Source organism: Vanessa cardui, chromosome 1, assembly GCF_905220365.1.
Source record: "Vanessa cardui chromosome 1, ilVanCard2.1, whole genome shotgun sequence".
NCBI classification, from domain to species: Eukaryota; Metazoa; Arthropoda; class Insecta; order Lepidoptera; family Nymphalidae; genus Vanessa; species Vanessa cardui.
The window spans coordinates 5,621,178-5,642,377 of NC_061123.1; the positions used below are offsets into that span (position 1 = coordinate 5,621,178).

The 21,200-nt window shown below is 30.7% G+C and overlaps 2 protein-coding genes across 3 annotated transcripts; one reads left to right on the forward strand and one right to left on the reverse strand.

Moving 5' to 3' along the window:
• Positions 1 to 1,320: 1,320 nt before the first annotated feature.
• LOC124529891 (5'-deoxynucleotidase HDDC2) lies at positions 1,321 to 4,621 on the reverse strand. Its single transcript, XM_047103832.1, has 4 exons — positions 4,417 to 4,621; positions 4,190 to 4,337; positions 3,945 to 4,099; positions 1,321 to 3,471 (listed from the first exon to the last, which is right to left on the reverse strand). The coding sequence occupies exons 1-4, from the start codon at positions 4,474 to 4,476 to the stop codon at positions 3,235 to 3,237; spliced, it is 600 nt and encodes a 199-aa protein (XP_046959788.1). The 5' UTR covers positions 4,477 to 4,621; the 3' UTR covers positions 1,321 to 3,234.
• A 2,817-nt stretch (positions 4,622 to 7,438) lies between these two features.
• Positions 7,439 to 20,707, forward strand: LOC124534074 (pancreatic lipase-related protein 2-like). Of its 2 annotated transcripts, none has more exons than XM_047109742.1 (7): positions 7,439 to 7,684; positions 13,619 to 13,775; positions 14,677 to 14,825; positions 16,662 to 16,907; positions 18,575 to 18,763; positions 19,299 to 19,464; positions 20,031 to 20,707. In XM_047109742.1, the coding sequence occupies exons 1-7, from the start codon at positions 7,579 to 7,581 to the stop codon at positions 20,098 to 20,100; spliced, it is 1,083 nt and encodes a 360-aa protein (XP_046965698.1). In that variant the 5' UTR covers positions 7,439 to 7,578; the 3' UTR covers positions 20,101 to 20,707. The 2 variants fall into 2 exon arrangements, with proteins under 2 accessions (XP_046965698.1, XP_046965706.1); XM_047109750.1 differs by having other exon boundaries at positions 7,446 to 7,637.
• Positions 20,708 to 21,200: the final 493 nt, after the last annotated feature.

Genomic DNA, 21,200 nt, shown 5'->3' on the forward strand with positions numbered 1-21,200 from the left:
AATAAATAATCGTTTTATTACAAAGATTAACTTCTTTTAAATAATGGATTTTATTTAATGACTTAACAACGTGTAAGTAAAGTACATGACGAATGTATTATTAAGATTTTATTATTTAGTACCGTTTTTCAATACCGGTACAATAATGTATACTTACCTTAAAACTTGGCTGTTTTCATTTATACCTTTGCATATATAAAGAAAGAGTAAATTATAGTATCAATGTTTATGCCATATGGCAATATGGCCAGCTGGTTAGAAGTTTGAACTTTTGAAGCTTTGAACTCAAAAGCTAATATTATCTTTTAGTTGCTTCGAAATTTTCTTTCATATTGGAGAAAAGAAGGGCGGTGCGTTGTCCTAGGTTTCGGCCGGACTAGCGTATCGTCCGTCCTTTACATTCAGTATTTATAGTAACAATACTAATACCCCATAAAAACGCCACGATGACCCGTAAGTTCATTATAATTTGTCAACCTAAACAGTGTAATGTTATGTGTGTTTTTAGAATCCTATCATACTTTAAAGCATAAAACGTGTTTTTTAATCATCTTAAATTTTGATGTGCATTCAATAGAATGTTCTGGATGTTTATTGTGAAGATGCATGACATTTTGAATGAGTCAAAATGACGCTTCATTACATAAATTGATCCTTCCCTTTGTTGATAACAATAAGAAAAATTTAACTATTTTTATACGTATTTAAGTATTTTTAAACAATATGTAAATGAAACGTAACTTGTTACGATTTTTTTAATGACGACCTTGATTTTTTAATTTCAAGGTGGAAATCAGAGAGATTTAGCTCGTGCAAAAAACCAGAAGAAACAACAAGAAATGCAGAAAAAAAAGACAGCTAGTGAAAAGACTGGCATGTCTCTTTCTGAAAGAAAACACAGGTAATCAACAGGAACAACAATTATAATACTTCATGTTTATTGGTAGTTTCCCACCCAAAACATATTTTATACATTTCATGGTTATTAGGAAATCAAATAAAGTAAAATAATTTAGTCACATATAATAGCTATACTATATTTGATATGTAATGTGTAGATAATGTGTTTTATTTATGATTTTATACTAGAAAATTTGACTGTTTCCATATTTAAAAGAATAACCTATTTTTCAATTTGTATGAATCTTTTAGGGATGCCGAATTAATGAGAGAGAAACAAAGAAAAAAAGAAGAACAAACGGGAATGAAGCCAAAACAGGCTGTTAATTAATGATAATATTCATTGACTGCTGAATATCATGAACAATAAGTTTGTTACAATTCAGTTCTCACGCTGGAAGATAAATAGTTGGAATTCTGATAAAGATCTGCATATAAAACAGCAAGTTCACCTGTTGCCTGATATATCCAATTTATATATAGATTTTTTCTTTGTTGTTAAATGTTTGTGTAAGGTATATAAAATAATATCTGGTTCTTTGATTGAATCATTATGATGATTATAAAATACCAATGTAATTTCAAATATCTTTAGCATTTATGAGGTCTTAATTTGACTGAATAGAGTAATTGTATGTATACTATTCAACTACCCAATTTTACAAAAAAATAATAAATTCTATAAAGTCTAAATATTGTTTTAGTTAAATAATTAACTTGTTTGATGTAAGAAATTGCAGTTATATTAAAAGAAAAATAATTTAATTTGTTTTTCTGTATTTAACTAATGGTGTGATAAAGATCCTATTAACATATACTGCCAGTCAACGTCTTAGTAATCTAATATATTTGTTACTAATTATAAATATAATAATATTAGTAAGTATGTATTATTCTTTAATTATAATAACCGAGTGCTTGTCATGTTATAAATGACATTGGATTGTTTTCGATCAATTAAGATTTACTAGAAAAATATCTTAATACTACTTTATAAAATGTAAATACAATAGTTAAGTCATTAACATCATTGTAATTATTTGCTTTCAATGAAAGTTGCAATTTTTCAGTAAATTGACAGAATTTTCATTATGCACACTTTTCTTTTCAATCATCTGTACCATCATGAGCTCAATATAATGCCAGGTGCTTAACAATGCTAACATAGTGGTCTTAATCACATTTGAATCATAGTTGGGAAGTTTGACATAATTAAAAGGAATACAAAATTTGATAAATTACAAAATCACGTAAAGTAATAGTGCTTAATAATGAGGCGATTCATTTATCCATTAATTTTTGAGTTGTTTTCAGAAATGAATGTGTATATGTAAAAATGATTTAAGTAAATTCAATTGAAGGTTTTCATTGGTGATAAGTAAAATACTGTATTTTCGGTTTAAAAAACAGGTTTTATTAATATCAAATGACATTATCAAGCAATTACAAATTGAGATATATCTCCAGTGACGAAATTTTGAACAAAATATACTCATTGAATACTCATACATTACAATTATCAGATTTACATGTTCATGGAAGTTGTACTATTCTAAAAAAAGATAACAAAATCATCATCAAAATCATATTTCAATCACAATCCTTCACTTTAGATCATTTGCCAATCTTCTCAAAAATATATAATATATATAAATCATTGCAAACATAGTAACTTAATAATATTGCAAAACTTATACTGAATATACATATTGTAACCTAGGGTCCGGTGTATCACATAAATACTGTCATGCTCATTACACAATAACAATGACTTTTTGGTATCCTACCTAGATATTGAAATAGTTATGGTAATTATATAATCATAAGAATAATTACAAAATCATATACATGTTAACTTTAAATTTATAAAGTATTATTTTTATATCATACTATTGTGATACATTCAACACTACTGCAACTATGCATATCATACCACAAGCAATAAATCAAAAATAATACAGTGAGAATATTCAATATTAAATGAATATGCTCTAGTAATAAACACTAATATCTTTGATATTACTCTGTATCAAACATGTTACAACTTCTTTCAGAGTTCACTTGTAAATTACAGGGTAATTTCACAGTGTAGCTTAAAAAACTGGTAATTATAATAAACTCTTAACTCAATTGGGGTACCAGCCCTGTCAAAACATAAAAAATACTATTATTTTAACATAATATTGACTTAAATTTAATTAAAAAATAGAGGTAGAAAATATGTTTGTTCTTAAAATAACTCAATATTGAAACAGGCTTTAAATATCTAGAAATATAGGACCCCTATGGCAGTATTTGTAATGTAGAGAAAATTTGTTGTGAAACAATTATTTCTTATACATTGCCATTCACAAGAGCCTTCTTTTCGAATTCCTCTCTTTGCTTATAAAGTTCTTTAGCCAAGTCCTGAATAAAAGGATGGTCAAACTTTCCATATGTTGCTTTAAAGAATTCTTCCAATTTTTTAGGTGCATTTTCTCTCTTCTCATATTCAAAAGCTTGAAGGATCATATCATAGCGGTCTAAATCCTTAGTAAATTTGGCCTCGGGTGAGCTTTGATTCTCATACTCCTGCAATAAGTAACAATGACACATGAAAAACGAGCAACGGTGCACACAATAATTTGTCTGAATAAGAGAATTTAAAATTAATTTAAAAAAAACCCTTAACCAATTATTGTCTTTAATCAACACAGTTACATTGTGTACATATTTATTGTGATTTAAAATCAGATTTAAAAATAATTTTTAATATGCATTGACATTGCAGTTACTTAATTGTACCTAACCTACAAGAATTCTTTTAAAACTAAGATCTACTTTTTGAATGTTAACATAATATTTTAACTATTTCTTTGTTTTTATTTTTAAACAAATGGATATAATACTTGATTTCCAATGTATAACATTTAATATATTTTTTTATTAAATTCAGTTTAATAATTTGACCTTCAAAGAGTAACTGTCAGATATATATAGAAAAAGAGTTACTGTAGTATTTCTAATATTATTATAGATGAAAAATGCATTTCTAAATAACTTACCTTATAAAGTTCATACATTCTATCACCAGCTATACCTGTGAGTTCTGCAATAGTTTTCATTGCCTCATCCTCTCTCCTGTGCTTCTCCTCTGGAGATACTCCACAATGTGGTGTTATATCTCCCACAATACTTTCAGCCAGATCATGCACTAGAGCTATGAAAGGCAACAGTATTGTAAGATACAAATAAAATAGCAATACTTTTATTTATGGCATGTATATAACGATTCATTAATTTCGCTTACCAATTTGTAAACATTTAAATCGGTCTAGTTTGGTTGGATTGTTTTCTTCAGTGAGTAAAAATGTCATTAAACCCATGCGGTACATATGGCCCGCTATGGATTCGCAGTCATTTATGTTACACAGTACCCAACCTGTTCTTTTCTCGTGCTACAATATATACATTATGATTAAGAAAAACACGATTTATTCTTTCATATGGTGAGTTAAATAAAATGTGTGAGTTTACCTTTAGACGGCCTACTAACTCTAAGAATTCAAGAATTTTTTTATTTTCAACCAAAGCCATTTTTTCAGTGGATCTGGATACAGCTTACTTGAATATCGTCTTTATTAGTTTTTGTTTAGCATTCAGCTATTAGTTTAGTTTTAAGTTGTTATATTCTGTCAATGGCAATTGGCAAGTTGTCACACATTTCAAGGCGCTGAAGGAAACTTCAAAGTCAAACGAAAATTACAGATAAGGATAAATTAATGATAATTATTTATCAAAATTAAAATAAGACAAGATTAAGGATATTACCTACATTATTTTTTTTGAATATAAACCGTTGTAGTCAAGAAGGCTACGAGATACGACTCTATCACGTCACTGCGGTAGAAATAGTATAGGGTTATCAGTTATATTTTATTTTCTAGTTTATGCTCATTTTATTCAATGATATAAATAAATAAGGTAAAACGGAACGGATTGTTTATAGTATTTTTGTTAATTTTTGCCACATTTTTGGAAAATAAATACTTTATACACCTACTTACGTCATTTGATAGTATGAAACGGCAATAAGCAAACTGTGATGATAATTGCCTTAGTTACTGAAGCCTATTTCAGTCGAAGAAGGAATAAAGTTAGTTAAAACCTAATTGTACCTATGTCGTACACTCGAGTTGTTAATAGCTCAAATATATTAAGCAAACTAACATAAGTATACTTGTCAGTATAAGTAAGGTCGTGATTAATATACCAATTTCTGATTATAATTCAACAATATGCAATCTGACTTCTTATCTGTACTAATAGAATACATTATAGTAGTACATTTTAAATGCGGAACTAACTCTGTCTGTCCGTTTATCTATCTGTCCGTATGTCCGTTGGTGCGTCTGTCCATTTGTCTATTGCTTTTTTACGACAAAACTACTAAATTCAATTGGATGAAATATGTTTTGCAATTTTGTGGTATCCATCATAAATATCATGGATTATTTAAGCCATCGACCGATGATATCAATTTGACGTCAAATGTTGTTTATTTGGCTCTCGTGATTGAAATAGACGGTACATAGGCCCAAAACTAGTAATAACGCAAATTTTATAAATTAATTATCGTAAATTACTTTCTAATTGTTTTTACGGACATAAGGTTTTCTTGTCATTTTTCTTATAATTTTAGTAGATAGTTTTAGTAGATATTTTTTACATGGATCTTTATCTAAACGTGTGAAGTCGGTATGGGAAGATTGTTCCATAATTTTTATAGTGTCAATAAGTATCTGAAACACGCTCACAGGTAGGTAGGTATATCAGAATTATTTATAAAAGTATGCAATTGGTATTTAAGTGCTCTGCTTCGATAAGTATTACCTATTATTTGATTATCATTAAGTAGTTGTTTCAGTTGTTTCTATGGTGGAATTGTGCATAATATATATTACTTGGAACACATTTCACTGATTAGAACGTGATCAGTATTTTAATTTAACATGTTGATTTTATTTTATATTTATTTTATATTCAATGGTTGGTAAGACATTTAATTATTTTCCAATATTAATTAAGTATTGTTTGTAAGTAGAACGATTCAGTAGAATAAACTCAAAACTCATCGCAGATCCAGGTCTTGAAATATCAAGATGTATTATGCGCCATTGACTATACTAATGTTAACCTTTAAAAATACTTTAATGTACCAAATTAGCGTAACCGTAATTTGGTTTTCCGAGTGAAATACAAAATATTGTTTTATATGCTACATATGTATATCGTTCTAAGTGGTAAAGACATGGAGTACTTGATAAGAATTGTATTAATAAAGTTTAATCGTAGAAGGCGGAATATAGGCAATATTTTTTATTTAAATTGAAGTAAAACAGCAGCCCGTGAATGGCTAACTGTTGGGCTAAATCTTGCTCTCCCTTTAAAAAGATTTACTTTCTATTCCATATTGATTTAATTTTTTTTTTTTTAATGTTTTACTTGGTAAAGGAGTGTGGTGTTGGAACGTGATTACTATCGTCCATGGACATCTGAAACACCGGACGCTTGCAGATGCATTGCCGGCCTTTAAGTAATAAAACGCACTTTTCTTGAAGGTTTCCAAGACATATCGGTTCGGAAAAACCGCCGGCGAAAGCTAGTTCCACAGAGTGGTCATGTAAGGCAGAATATGTCTTAAAATCGCGCCATACATACGCCAGCTTTGTTGAATTATAAACACAAATTAAGCACACGACAATTTTTTCAAGTACTGGTACTGCTTTGAACCCGTAATCGTTCCAGGTATCGAAATTTTAACCACTGGGATATTTCGGCTTTTTTTAAGAAATACGCGTAAGACTTAAGTGTCTTAAGGACCATTAATATAAAACACACATTACACAGGAAAGAACAGGAAAAAACTGAGGAGATAATCATACCATATAAGTAATTTGAAAAATCAAATGAGTTCGTCGTCGGAATACATCACGAAAAAGTTAATCTTTACAGGCATATAAAAAAAAAAACAATATTAAAAAAGGGATTAATATATTTGGTTCTGCACGAGTTGTACGCAAAAAAAAATACGATACAAGAAAAATGTATTGATGTACCATGTTTTATGAAATTATCTTATCTAAATAGGTATTTAAACTCGTCAGTATTATTATTCATTATTTCAATTGCACTCTACCATTAAGCCAATGTAATGTGCTTACCTATTTACATAAAGAAAACAGGATCAAATTATGAAAATAATCGATTACACGAATATAAATTATTAGATGGTTGATACTGTTACTAAAGGAGTATAGTAATTAATTGAGCATAGTCTGCATTAGATTTCATTTTTGAAGTGTACACTTATCAAGACGAGTACGAGTATATTTTGTCAAAAACGTAGTTTAAAGTTATGCGAAACCCTTCACTCATTTTAAATAATGGGAACATTTGATTAATATGATCAATGGTAGAGGCACGAGGTCGTTCTATGAATCCTAATGCTCCTCGATATACCGCTATACAAATTTAAATTCTATCTTTGCTTCGCACTGTCAGTGAAAATGTTGGAGTACTCGCCGTCGGTCTACCAATTAGATTTAGCTTCAAAATGAATGTTACAACCCGTTTAAAGTTTCGTTCAAAAAATTTCGTTCAATGCTTGCAAAGTTTATTTTGCCCCTTTTGTGACAAATGTTTGTGATTCGAGAACGTAGCTGGAATGATTCGTTTGTTGTTCCTATTTTGTACAGGTCTGTGAAATTTACATTATATTTCATTGATAAAATTTCATTATATGGTGTGTATCTTCTTAAATTTGTAAATTTCTTGCTGATTTTAAAAAAAAATAATTTTTTCGGCTATATTTTATTTTAAGTAGAGTTATCCTATAAAAGCGAACTCATCGCAGTGTTCGATTGCAAAATGTCAGAAATGACTAATTTTATATTTACAATAAAATTATATTTGAATGATCATCAAATTAATATCAACGTCGATTTTTACCAAATTATTTTTTTCTTTACTGTTGACAATGTCTAATCTTAATTCTATTCAAATAATTAAATCCAGTAAATTTGGGCGGGTGGCTAAAACGGGTGCAATATTTAGTTACTCTATCTTAGGATAATATCTAAACTTAATTGATTAAATTCTACCTTGACCGTGTTAAGTGTGACGTGTGTATTACTCGTCGTGGTTAACACGTGTTAAGGCGGTCAAAGGATTTACTTAGATTTGACTGAAAAGATTATTTTTTTATTAATATAAAATGTGAATTAAAACTAGAGTAATATTGGGTATATAGTAGTTGTAAGTCCATTTTATTGCTTACCCGTTGATTCACCGATATAAAAATATGTTAATTAGTAAAATTCAAAAAGAAGTTAGTTTGAGATTAACACGGCTTAAAATGTTATTTACCACATATTAATTAGCTCACTACTTTATTTGACAAAACGAACGCAGAAGGGTGTAGGCTATAGGCTATATAGGCTTCGTTACATTTATCTTTTGTTCGGAAGTGCTCACGAAGATAAATATATTTAAGGGCACAAATATAAAAGTAGCATGTATGTAATGTGTATAGATAGAATTATTATATAAAAAAAAATAACAACTATAATGTTGGATAAGCTGCGTCGTTTGTTAAGTAGCTTGCTTTCATTCATGCCGCGGGCCACCGCCGGTAAAAGTAGATACGATTTTCTTTCAAGAAATACCCAGTAACCCAGAGTTAGGAATTTGGAAGAGTAAACTCTCGTCTATGCAGTTCAATGTCTGTATTAAGGTGATCTTATTGCTTTTATTTTTTAAATGAAAAATATTTAAAGGAAATAAATATGATAAGAAAATTGTTAAACATGTTCCATGTTACATACATTTTTCTAATAAATCCGTTGAAATATTAATTTAAGAAGTTCAATTAACGAATATACGTATATTATTAGAAATAAAATAAAGCAAGTGTTTCCCTTTTAAGTGGTTAAATAATTGTCAGTTATTTGGGCCAAATACTTATATTTATTTTTTATTATTCTCTTATCTATATTGGCAATAAAAATACAAAATATCACGTGCGTTATTTTCAGTATTATGCAGAATATTTGAATAATTGAAGTAAGTAATGTCATTAAATCTAAATAAAATTAAATATACATTCATTAACTTGTTTTATATAAAATAAATTGATACTAGTTGTCGCCCGCGGCTTCACTTGCGTTTTAGAGTGTTGGTTGTCATGTGTTAGGAAAAAAAAGTAGTCTATACCCTTTCTTGGAGTTCAAATATGCTTTATACCAAATTTCATCAAATTCGGTTCAGCGGTTCGGACAGACAGACAGAGTTACTTTCACATTTAAAGCATTAATATAGATTAAAAATAAATAGTCGGACTTTTATTAACAAAAATGATCCTTAACAGTCAGATTCTGTAGAAATTCACAAGTGAGATGTGTGAAACGAAATCTCACATCTCACTTGTGATAGATGATTCATTCGCCATTTTCATTCATGTTTTTCGAATTTATTCTTACTGAATAATTCTACAGATCGCCTTTCAATAACATAGTTTCATGATCTTCCACTAGTTGTACACGGACACAGAAAATTTGCTAATAATATATAACAATATTTTTTAAAATAGATTTATTAAAAAATAATAATTATTAAATAACGCAATTTTTAATCATGGTATTATTAAACGTGATACAAGTACACGTTGTAAATAATTGGATAATAATTTAGTTCATGTAAGTTAATTACAATAACTTTCATACACTTTCAAAAATAGAGAAACTATATACATTATGGACATGTGCATCATCTGTGAATGTTAATTTGCAGATACAAATCTTTGATTGCCATTTCCGACGCGAGTTCCTAATTTTGACAATGTGTTATACATAAATTAAATCTATTTGATTTGTCATTTAAATAAACATTACACGATTGCCTTGTTGGCCTAGAGGGCTTATAAGGTAGCAGATGAGGTTCCGGGTACCAATGCCTGATCAGCTCAATAAAAAGTTTTACGGTTTGTCAAGAAAATTTCTATAGCAGGCCGGCGTTTAAAACTTGGCAATTTATACTTCTCTTTGAAAAGCACGTAAACCCACCGCAAAACAATATCGTGGAATGATAAAACTTGATATACGAAATTGACTTTAATGGCAACTATATTAAAAGGAAATTCGGGTTAAAGTAGCGTATCACATTACCAATAGACTTGCACTGTAGCAGTCAATAAATTTAGCTAAAAACTATTCAAAGAAGGTTGTATATTTATGGGTTTACTTTCTTATTAAAAACTTAAAAAATATTTATGACTTTGTCCTCAAACTATGTATGATTTTTATCAGAACTGATCCAACTCATCATCGTCATACTGTCCCAAAAATTTTGAAATCACATGCGGATAATAATTGACTTAATTAAAATGTATATATAGTCCAAGTAGGAATAGGCAAGGATTATAACGCTTGCCAACGAACATTTCATACTAGTTCGGGACTCCGCTCGTCTTTGAGTGTTTAGACGTCTGGTTTAAGGCACAAAAAGTAATCTATGTCCGTATTGGAATTCAAGCTTTTTCATACCATATTTCGTCGCGAAACAGCAAGAGATGAGACAGAGTTACTTTCACATTTATAGTATAAGTACAGACAGTTTGCGTTTCATTTATCATAATAAATAGTGTAAACGAAATGTGTATGTGAGTATAACGATAATTTTACTGTTTTGCAAAGTAGGTACTTTGTTTGACTGATAAGTAATGTTAAACATAGAACACTTATGTTCCGACGGTGAAACTTAGGGAATTCCATTCTAGAGTTCGCGTGTTTTAAGCTGATCGAGCTTCGTGTTGGATTTGTTTTATTTAAGTTTCCATTTAACAGAACGAGAAGACTTTCAGAGAATACTGAAATAACTTCTCAGTTCATACGTTATTTCCAGTCGAGGCCAGTCGAGATGGCCCAGTGGTTAGAACGCGTGCATCTTAACCGATGATTGCGGGTTCAAACCCCGGCAAGCACCGCTGATTCATGTGCTTAATTTGTCTTTATAATTCATCTCGTGCTCAGCGGTGAAGGAAAACATCGTGAGGAAACCTGCATGTGACAAATTTCATAGAAATTCTGCCACATGTGTATTCCACCAACCCGCATTGGAACAGCGTGGTGGAATATGTTCCAAACCTTCTCCTCAAAGGGAGAATGAATGAGTATAATTTTATTGTACACACAAGATACGTGATATTTTAGTGTGTGTTTCAAGATATACACTGTCCTCATGAGCTCACGAGCACTCTATGGATTGGCATCTTTTAATGAAATATACCTGTGAACAGCAAGTCTTTGTTTTAAGAACCTTACAGCAGATTGGCTTATGCCAATGCTGTAAAAGTAATTATAGTAGCTTGTTATTGAACATGTCGATATTACGACGTGGCGCACGATTACCGTTTTACAAAGCTGATTGACGTGTCTGACATCAAAAGCATACATTGTGTTTACATAATTGGTTATATCTATCATGTTGGACCTTTTACGTCCTTATTCATTCTGAACTGTTCTATTTTTTTTGTTTATGGTATAGGTTTGCGGACAAGCACATGGGCCACTTGATGGTAAGTGGTCAAAGCAACCCATAGACTGTTAGTAATATTAATTTATGTAAGATAAATGAGGTAATAAATAAATTATTAAATAATAAATAATTATTCATTTAAGGAAGAATCCTAAAATGGGGGGAATCCTCCTAAAGGAAGAAAATTAATTAAAATTGAAATTTTAATAATTTTTTTAAATTAAAGTTAAGTAATTGATTAATATAATAAACATTTAAAATCAAGCCATCAACCTTGGGAACTAAGATGTTATGTCCCTTGTGCCTGTAGTTACACTGGCTCACTCACCATTCAAACCGCAACACAACAATACTAAGTTCAGTTTTTATTTGTCGGTAGAGTCAGGTACACTATGTGAGTGGTACCTAACTAGATAGGCTTGCACAAAGCCCAACCACCAATGTATATCTTGTTAATAATTGTTATCATAAAATACATGCTACCCATCACAAAGTTTGTATGACGAAAATGAAACTGTAAATATGGAAAAATTAGAGGTTATTGAACTCCACATATAGTTTAGGGCAGTTTTGAAATGGTAATTAAAACTATTAAAATTATGGGGTCCAAAATTTCATGCATCATTTGACTAAATATTCTTGTCGTAAATAGTTAAGTAAGCTTTCCGTTTTTGTTTGGAATTTAAGGCTTTGTAGCAGTTTCTTATAAAATCAATAATAGTTCGGCTCCCACCTTTGGAATAAAAATAAGATTCCTTGGAATCTTATTTAATAAAATAAGTATAATAATTGTATATGTAAAACATATTGTATCATTTTTTTAAATTTGGTTAATTTTAACGGTCGAGGTCAAAATTTAATTATTTACATTCGTTATTCGACGATTCGTTTCAAAGGGAGTATTTTTTCTTAGCTAATAATTTGGAAAGGGAATAATATCTTAGGATATTAATTCAAATATTATATTATAGTGTTAAAGAGAATTGGAATTTATATTAAATTGTATCAACGTAATTAAAATCAAATACTAATTGTATAGCCGAGCGAATAGGTTTTAAATTAGGCACCGTTTCGGTTATGTAGAAAATATTTACGATGAGAACCTTTCTCGTTTATAGTCCTTTCTTTTTTTGAAAACTGTATCAAAATCTGTTGCAGATAAAAAGTTCAGGAGATACAGACACTAGGAGAGCATAACTTTATTTTAGACAATTTTTTTTTATTGTCTATCGAGCTGAGATGACCCAGTGGTTAGAACACGTGCATCTTAACCGATGATTTCGGGTTCAAGCCCAGGCAAGCACCACTATATATATATATGTGCTTAATTTGTGTTTATAATTCATCTCGTACTTGGCGGTGAAACATCGTGAGGAAACCTGCATGTGTCTAATTTCATCGAAATTCTGCCACATGAGCATTCCACTAACCCGCATTGGAACAGCGTGGTTTCCACCACGCTGTTCCAAGCCTTCTCCTTAATGGGAGAGGAGGCCATTAGCCCAGCAGTGGGAAATTTACAGGCTGTTACTAGGTAGATACTACTATATTAAGGAAAACTATTCACATGTTTCAAATATATAATTTTTAAATATTTGATCTCAATGGTTCACGTGATATTGAACGTTAAACTCGTGACTTCGTAGCACTTCAGAATGCTTTACATTTAGGCATTAGGCAAGCACCAGTGACTATTCAAGAGTTTAATTATCTCCTACCCTATGGTATTCTTTTACTATATACAGTGTATAGGATATACAGCAGGCTTATACGGCAAACTTTTGCCGAGTAGCTGATAATTTACATTGATAAACTTTCCTTATACAAGCCTTTATTTAACTTCCTCTGTTTGTTTGCTTGGGTCAAATAACGTAAATGAATTTATCCAGTTCACTCCAACTGTCTGAGGTACGATTTTGAACAAACTTTGGTGCTGGTGCTCACAATATACCAAATTTCGTTTGTTGTTGAACATAATTGAAAGAAAATGTCGTTATATTTTGGTGCATTTTTTCGTTTATTTGCCGTTTAATGATTTTTATATGCCTGTACGTTCTTATTTTCAGGGATCAGTACAATCATAATCTATAATTTTATATGACAGAATTGTGGATGAAAATATCTTACCTACTATTTTTTTTTTCAGTACTAGCAGTGAAAGCCATAAAATGGGATGCACCGAAGCCTTATGATCCAGTGTGGTTGGCCAGCGTTCAAAGTCATGCGCCCGTGCCACCACTAGGCGAGACACGATTTTCGTGGAGCTTTGATGAGAGCGATGTTGAATTCCGACTATTTACAAGGTTATCTTCAGACTTATTTAAATTAATTTAGGTCTGAGATTTGGCATTGCTTCAAGTATAAAGTACGCCTTATCCCATCAATGCTAGCGGACATTAAGGTCTTAGATGTTATTTTTTCTCATATGTGATGATGATTACAATGGTGTCATCCAGATCGATTTTGGCTAAAGTGGTCTCTCTCAAAAGAGGTCAGCCAACTACACATGACATTTTACAGTGTACATTGTGCAAGTACGCATAGACAGGGGATATCACTCATAATCTATCAAGTTGAAGTTTAGGTGCAGACCAACGACCTTGATGGTTACCCCGGTGTCGTCACGACGTCCAACCCCTGAGTTAATAATATTCCTTACATCTTTCTATCATCTGGTGGCAGACTCGCCCCTCTGTTTATCTGTTCTTTACTAATTGATTAAAAACAATATAGAGGCAGATTTAAGTTTTAATTGTGATTTCAAATCAGTGTGTCAAATGTCTCAGTAATATTACTTAGTTAATCCGATTACAAAATTCCTTGAAATTTGTTCATAGTTTAGTCTTACAGATGTTCTTTTACGGAAGTAAAGCAGATATATAGACATTGCTATAAATTGTCATATGACTATAACGTATAAGACAAAGTTAAATTCAACACTAATATTAAAAGATAAGAAGAGTTTGTTTGTTTAGCAAATTCTATAAACTACTAATCCCACGTCGCAATGAATAAACTTATAAAATATAAATAATATCATATAACTAGTTCGTAGTTAGGTAATACTTTCTAGGACAGTAAACGCCTGGCACAGCAATTGTTTAGTTATTTTGTACTGTCAAGTACGAGTATACTGTTCCTGGAAGTGTTTGATAATTAAAATGAAGTTAAGCTTTTGTCCCTTATCTAATATATATATTGCAGGCGGAACCCCTTCATGTACCAAGTTCTCAAAACTAACGATTCGTCCAACCTGCGCAGCTCCAACTTTGACTTCAATAACAAGGTGAAAGTTTTAGCTCACGGCTGGCTCAACCACGGGGACGGACCTATGCCAGAATCTATTAAAGAAGGTACTGTTAACTTTGGAAAGTATTATTATTCACTTTCTTTGATTTTTGTTTTATTTGATGTTATGAAAAAAGTCAAGTTCGGTTTTGCACTTGGTAGAAATTAATTTTTTGTGTCAGAATTTACCTCAAACCAATCAAATGAGTGTTTCAATCAATTGGAAATTAAAATTTGCCTCCTAAATAGGACAATAGTCTGTATGCCACTTAAAATTAGGTGGGTCATTTGTTCATAAAGTTTTTTGAAAAAAATCCATCGATAAGTCAAAGACGTATTCTAATTTCAAAATAATTTAGTTTACTTCATAATTATCCACTTATAGTACTTTCAATGCTCGTCTCATTAATTCATCTATTGTACGTTGAAAACACAATGAATATTGTTGGATTCTTTATTGGTTCTTTTTAATAACAATAGTACTCAAATACTATTACTATAGCAAGCGGAAACGATTATTTCGAATTGTACCTTCTCTCATATCGGGGTAGCTAATGAGCCAATTATCATGGCATAATCATGCTAAAACTTGATAAATTACTAAATGGCATAAGGCTAATAATAGAATTATTCTAAGGTCTAATACGCTCATTATATGAATTCATGGATACAAATAAATGCAGCTGTAAAATCTCTCTGTACGTGACATTTATTATGTCAATCTTGTCCCTATGATAATGTAAAAATGTTTGCATATAGTCGTATCTTAAATAGAAGCAAATATATATTGATTAAAATGAATGAGTACCCAATGCATCTGTTCTCTCTTCCTCTCAGTAGTAGGTATATTTAAAAGTATTTCGTAATTGAATACGTAGCTTGTTACTTAAACCGAAGAGTAGTTTACTATTTTGACCTTATTTCGTATTGAGTTAAAAAATACAGCAAGTTTCGTAGATTACTTAATGTGAACTCGATACACATTTCGCTCTGAAACCGGAGCTGTTTCAGGAAACAGAACTAAGCGACGGAAGGTCGCAAAGTGCTGTACTGTCGGTCGGCTTTTATATCTTTAATGTAAATTGCTTCTCGTCATTACGATCTTTACAGCGTGGTGGTATTTCACGGAAAAAATATGAGAAATTTTGTTGCAATTTTCATTGAATAAATATTAATAGCATTATATATAAATAGTTACAAAGAAGTAAGGGCACAGGTGTAGGTAATGTACAGGTGAAATTTAACCGAAAATTGTTGGTTCCAACCCTGACAAACGGCAGGCAGGTATCAGGTGGTTAATTTATATTTTTGGTAAAAAATCGCGTAGAAAACTGTACGTTTTTTAAATTTGGGCAGATGTGTGGATCATAACCAACCATCTTTGGATAAACTTAATGAATTGGATACAATTTTACTGAATGAGCTCCATACTTTCACTTTAACAGGACTAAAGGTTTGAGATGAGGCTTTCGCCCAAGACTTAAACATTTACAGACGGTTACTTACGATATAAATATAGTCGTAAGCTGTGCATTGCAAGCTGACTTTCACAATTAACATAGCGATTGATGTATTGCTTCTGACGTTTGCTTGGAATTTTATAAGTTCAGTTTAATTTTAGGTTTTTCATAGAGTATTTTTAAATGATAGCTTAATTTAATTGGATGTAGTGTATTTATTATCGTAAATAGCATTTAACGCGAAAAATAGTGATAACACTAAAATATATAGGGGTAAATAGGTAAATTAAAATCCGCAGAAACAATAATAAAAATAATATTTGTTTTAGTTTTTCGAATCAGCCAAGAGGCATAGTAATTTAAAAGGATAATTTTAAATACACTTTTTTTCTTCATTGCATCTATAATAATAAATAATTAAACTTGAGACATTTCTTGCAGCATACCTTAATGTAAGCGATTTGAATATAATCGTCGTGGATTGGGGAAAACCTGCCAATGTGAACTATATCTGGGCCAGCTACAATGTCGCCATGGTTGGGAGGCTTCTCACAGAGTTCCTCAACTTTTTGATTGGCGAAGGAGTTTCAATGGACGATGTGCATCTCATTGGTCACAGCCTAGGCGCTCATGTTGTTGGAATAGCTGGAGCTTATGTCAAACAAGGACCTATTGATACTATAACAGGTAATATCAGTTTTCTTCTTTTTATAATGTGTGATCTCATTACGTATTTAGGCAAACGTTAGGGCGATTTCATCGATAAATTAATTAACAACATTAAAATATTTTATTTTGGACGAAGTCTAATGAATTTCATGTAATGTCTATGAAAATTTTATTTACAATATAACATAACGAAATACTATTTTTTTAAGTATTTTAAAGTTATATAGTTAAGTGTATCCTCTTTCGTACTTCTGACAACGAGTATGCAAAAGTTATTCATGACCGGTCGAGTGGTTAAGACAACTATAATACAAATTTTTAAAAATATTTCTACTAAAATTGCAATTTTAATAAAACATTTGGAACAAGCAAAATAGCGTCCGGTGTATATAATACAAACCTACAAGCCTTTCACGTTTCGCCTTGAATAAAGAAAATAACTTTTTTTTCGTTACTATTAAGATTCTCATCTTGCATTTCCATTTTAAAAATAAAGAAACACAAGTACGTGTGGTATGAATGAGAAAATATTCAAAAGAGTAGCTGAATCGTCATAGAAAAGTAACGCACGGTACCTCTGTCATTACTTAGCGGTTCGTACGCCTTTGTCCGACTATAGCCGGAGAATTGATGAATATTTCAATATATACACGCGAGAAAGGTTGGCATAGGGTTTATAGATTTAATATAATGACCAGAGGCTTTAAACTATACCTAAGCAGTTAATTTATGTGAGACCTTTTTGTTTATCCAAGAGTTAAGCCTCAGCCATATATTGCGAGTTAGGGAAGCTCAGTTAACAATGAATTAACTTGTTAAATAATAAAGTGAGGTGCGAATTAAGTAAATGTTTTATAGGGCTACTCTCATTTAAATATGAAACACTGACTAAATAAGCGAGAAAATAAGTGAGAAATAATAACTTCATTAATCTCATTAAAATTTTGCTATGTAATTCCATGAGAGTATCAATTTATATTAAGTTTTTTTTATATTTACTTGGGGGTAGGGCTTTAAGCAAGTTTATCTGGGTACACACAATCAGCATATATTCTACCGCAAAACAGCAATGCCTTGTATTATTTTCTGTCGTTTCCAAAGGTGAGATAGTGAAAATAAAGGCACAAGGGATATAACATCTAAGTTCCCAAGTTGGTGGTGGTCTTTGGATAACCGCTAGTCAGCCTACCGACATAAAAAATGGGTTCAATTGTTAGGGAGGTAAAAGTAATAATAGTAGTAGGTCAATGTTTTTAGGTAAAATTCAAGTACCAGAAATCTTGAAAATAAAATTTAAATTTTCATCAATATAATTCGAATTCGAAATTTAAAAATGTTTTGTGTACAAATCATGACTTTTTCATAATAAATGTTCGTTTGTGTCGCATACGTTCCCGCACAATTCATCCGATTGTATCGAAACTTTATATAGTTGTTGTTTATATTTGAAGATTTCTGGCACAGTACCATTAACGTAAAAGCGGAACCGTTTTGAAATGTAGCCAACGAGTTTAACTTTTTGTAATCTATGCTAGAGATAATTATTATTATGCAGGAAATAGAAACATAGACGATTATCCACAGTTAATATAATATTAGAAAGATAAACTTAATATTTAACATTTGTACGTCATAATGTCATAAGCAATTTGGCTGAATTCGAGTAAAGTTCTTTTCTATTGTAGGTTTGGACCCAGCGTTGCCGTTGTTTACCTTGGGGAATAAAGATGCACGTCTGGACAAACACGATGCACGGCACGTTGAAGTCATTCACACTTGTGGGGGTTATCTCGGCTTTGCTTCGCCCTTGGGGCACATTGATTTTTATCCCAACGGCGGCACTCGCCAGCCAGGATGCGGCTTCGATTATAGAGGTAATTTATTGATGAATGTAAAAGCTTATATTTACTTCACGAATAAATCTCTTTGAGATAAAGTTACTATGAAATTACCATTTATTCAGAAATGTCTCTATGAATTTTTTATTCTTTAAAATAATTTCAATGAAAAAGAGAGCTTACTAAAAAAATGTACAAATTATGTCCACGCAGAATGGAGGTAAAAACGCTGGCAGCCTTTTCATTTATGTTATAAAACTAAAAATTGTAGACTTTTTGTTGAAACAAAAAAAATGAGTCTTTGTTTTTGACAAAAAAATATCTAACTCGTTTTATTTATAAACTTATCTGTAAACTTATGTATGAATATATATATATATATATATATATATATATACATATATATATATATATATATATATATATATATATATATATATATATATATATATATATATATTTTTAAAAAATGACTTAATGTTGTAATTATTATTTATTGAAATATGAGGACTTCTTTGTTTCGAGGTTTCTTCAAGGGAACATGTTACTTAAATTTTATTTGATGTTTCAGGCCTCTGTGCTCACAACCGGGCCCACATGTACTTCGCAGAGTCTATCATTTCGGCCGTGCCCTTCACCGCAGTTCGGTGTGTAGACTACGACGAACTCTACTATCAAGGATACTGTAAGGGCACCGGCGAGAAGTTGATTATGGGTGGATTTGACATACATTATGGGTAATTTAAATACAATTAAAAAAGTATTTTTTTTGATAAATTATAAATATGCCTGAATATAGAAATTATTAATTGATGGTTTCAATTTGTCGATTAACTCATATACATAGATGCGCCCTTGCGCTCTGTATTAAGGATAGAACACATGAATCTCAGTCAAAAGATGAGTGAGTTTTCGTGTATTCAATGGTGCAGGATTAAATAGCAAAGAAACCTTAAATACATTGGATTGCGCGGTGACAAAAGCTTAGTACAAAAAATATATAACACAAGATGCAACGTGTTTTGTAGAAAAATAAGAAAAAATGTTTTATGTAAATTTTCGGTAGGCATTACAAAATAACATCTCGTTTTAAAAGTAGAATTTATTTTTATCTATAAAATTTATAAAAAAAATTATGTATCAAATTATCGAGATTATAACAATGGCCAGTATAAAAAAAAATGCTTTTGAAACTAATACAAGTTTCACAAGGCGAATCTATCATCAACTTTAATAATACAAAGAACCCGAGCGAGGCACAATAGCTCAATGTTTGAGATCAAAGTGTATTGTTTCGTTTCAGGAAAGACGGAATTTACTACCTCAAGACCGGAGCGGAGAAACCATTCGCCCTAGGGGACGTGAACCCATGAGTTAAGGTCACCTCCACATCTTCATCAACGTCGATAAGGCGTTTATTTACAACATTTGTGTATAATTAATTTATATCCTTCATCAATACTACGTTACCTGGCATAGAGTATGTTTTTATGGATATCAATAAATTTTTTAATGCAGTCTCCTTTACAAAAATATAAATTAATATAAAACGTAAGGCATATACTTTATTCAAGTTGGTTTTTGTGAGCATTTTGGAATCTTATTTTTAGAAGTTTAAATTTTGTATATATGTACATTGAGAAAACTCAATAGTTACCTTTTTTTGCATAGGTAATTATACATATCTTTGGTGGCTAATATCAATTACTCTTACTTGTAGTAATCAACATTAAAACAATTAAAATACATGTTTTTAAAGATATAGCAAATTACAAAATGTCGTTTATATTTCGCCTCAAAAGTCTACTTAAGCTATTTTAACATCAGGCTACAGAATTTAATTATATATGTACTTAATTTATTCAGATCCTTTATTGGTTTACTTGTATTTGTAAAGAAATCTGATACCATTGTCTATGAAGTGTAAAAGTACAAAAAATATAATATATACAACCTTAGATTTGTAAAGTAAAGAACGCATAGACGTTATCTTTCTTATATTATACTTGTATGAATGACGTGGTCAATTTGCAATGAGTGTGTGGAGGTGCCATTAGCGTTATTTATTAATTCCTATTGCCAACTTCGCCTTTATATTAAATTTTCAGCAACATTATGAAGGGTGAAAAAGTTATTCGTTAGGGGCAGTAAGTGGGCCAGTCATCGTTTAATTATTTATACCACCCGGTTCATTTTGTTAGGTGTTTTACTAACCTTAAAATAGTGATGTATATTTGAATGAATTATTTTATTTAATGTACGTAAAAGGTGAATAGAATAAATGTTATATAATATATCCAAATTTTTTTTTTTAAATTTTTATTTAATATATCCAAATTTACTATAAATATATTTTAATTGGAATCTGATTTTTGATTTATATCCCATGATAAATTCCTTCTGGTCGTTTTCCGTCTATAAATGAAATATGTATAAAATTTGAAACTAGTAAACAGAACCATTAGAGATTTGT

Excerpts from the sequence above, each read along its gene's own strand:
- LOC124529891 (XM_047103832.1), bottom strand. The coding sequence starts at position 4,476 with ATGGCTTTGGTTGAAAATAAAAAAATTCTTGAATTCTTAGAGTTAGTA. Across the intron at positions 4,338-4,416 it reads AGTTAGTAGGCCGTCTAAAG|CACGAGAAAAGAACAGGTTG; the intron begins GTAAACTCACAC and ends TATATATTGTAG. Across the intron at positions 4,100-4,189 it reads ATTTAAATGTTTACAAATTG|CTCTAGTGCATGATCTGGCT; the intron begins GTAAGCGAAATT and ends TGCCTTTCATAG.
- LOC124534074 (XM_047109742.1), top strand. The coding sequence starts at position 7,579 with ATGTTTGTGATTCGAGAACGTAGCTGGAATGATTCGTTTGTTGTTCCT. Across the intron at positions 7,685-13,618 it reads TGATAAAATTTCATTATATG|TACTAGCAGTGAAAGCCATA; the intron begins GTGTGTATCTTC and ends TTTTTTTTTCAG. Across the intron at positions 19,465-20,030 it reads GGATTTGACATACATTATGG|GAAAGACGGAATTTACTACC; the intron begins GTAATTTAAATA and ends GTTTCGTTTCAG.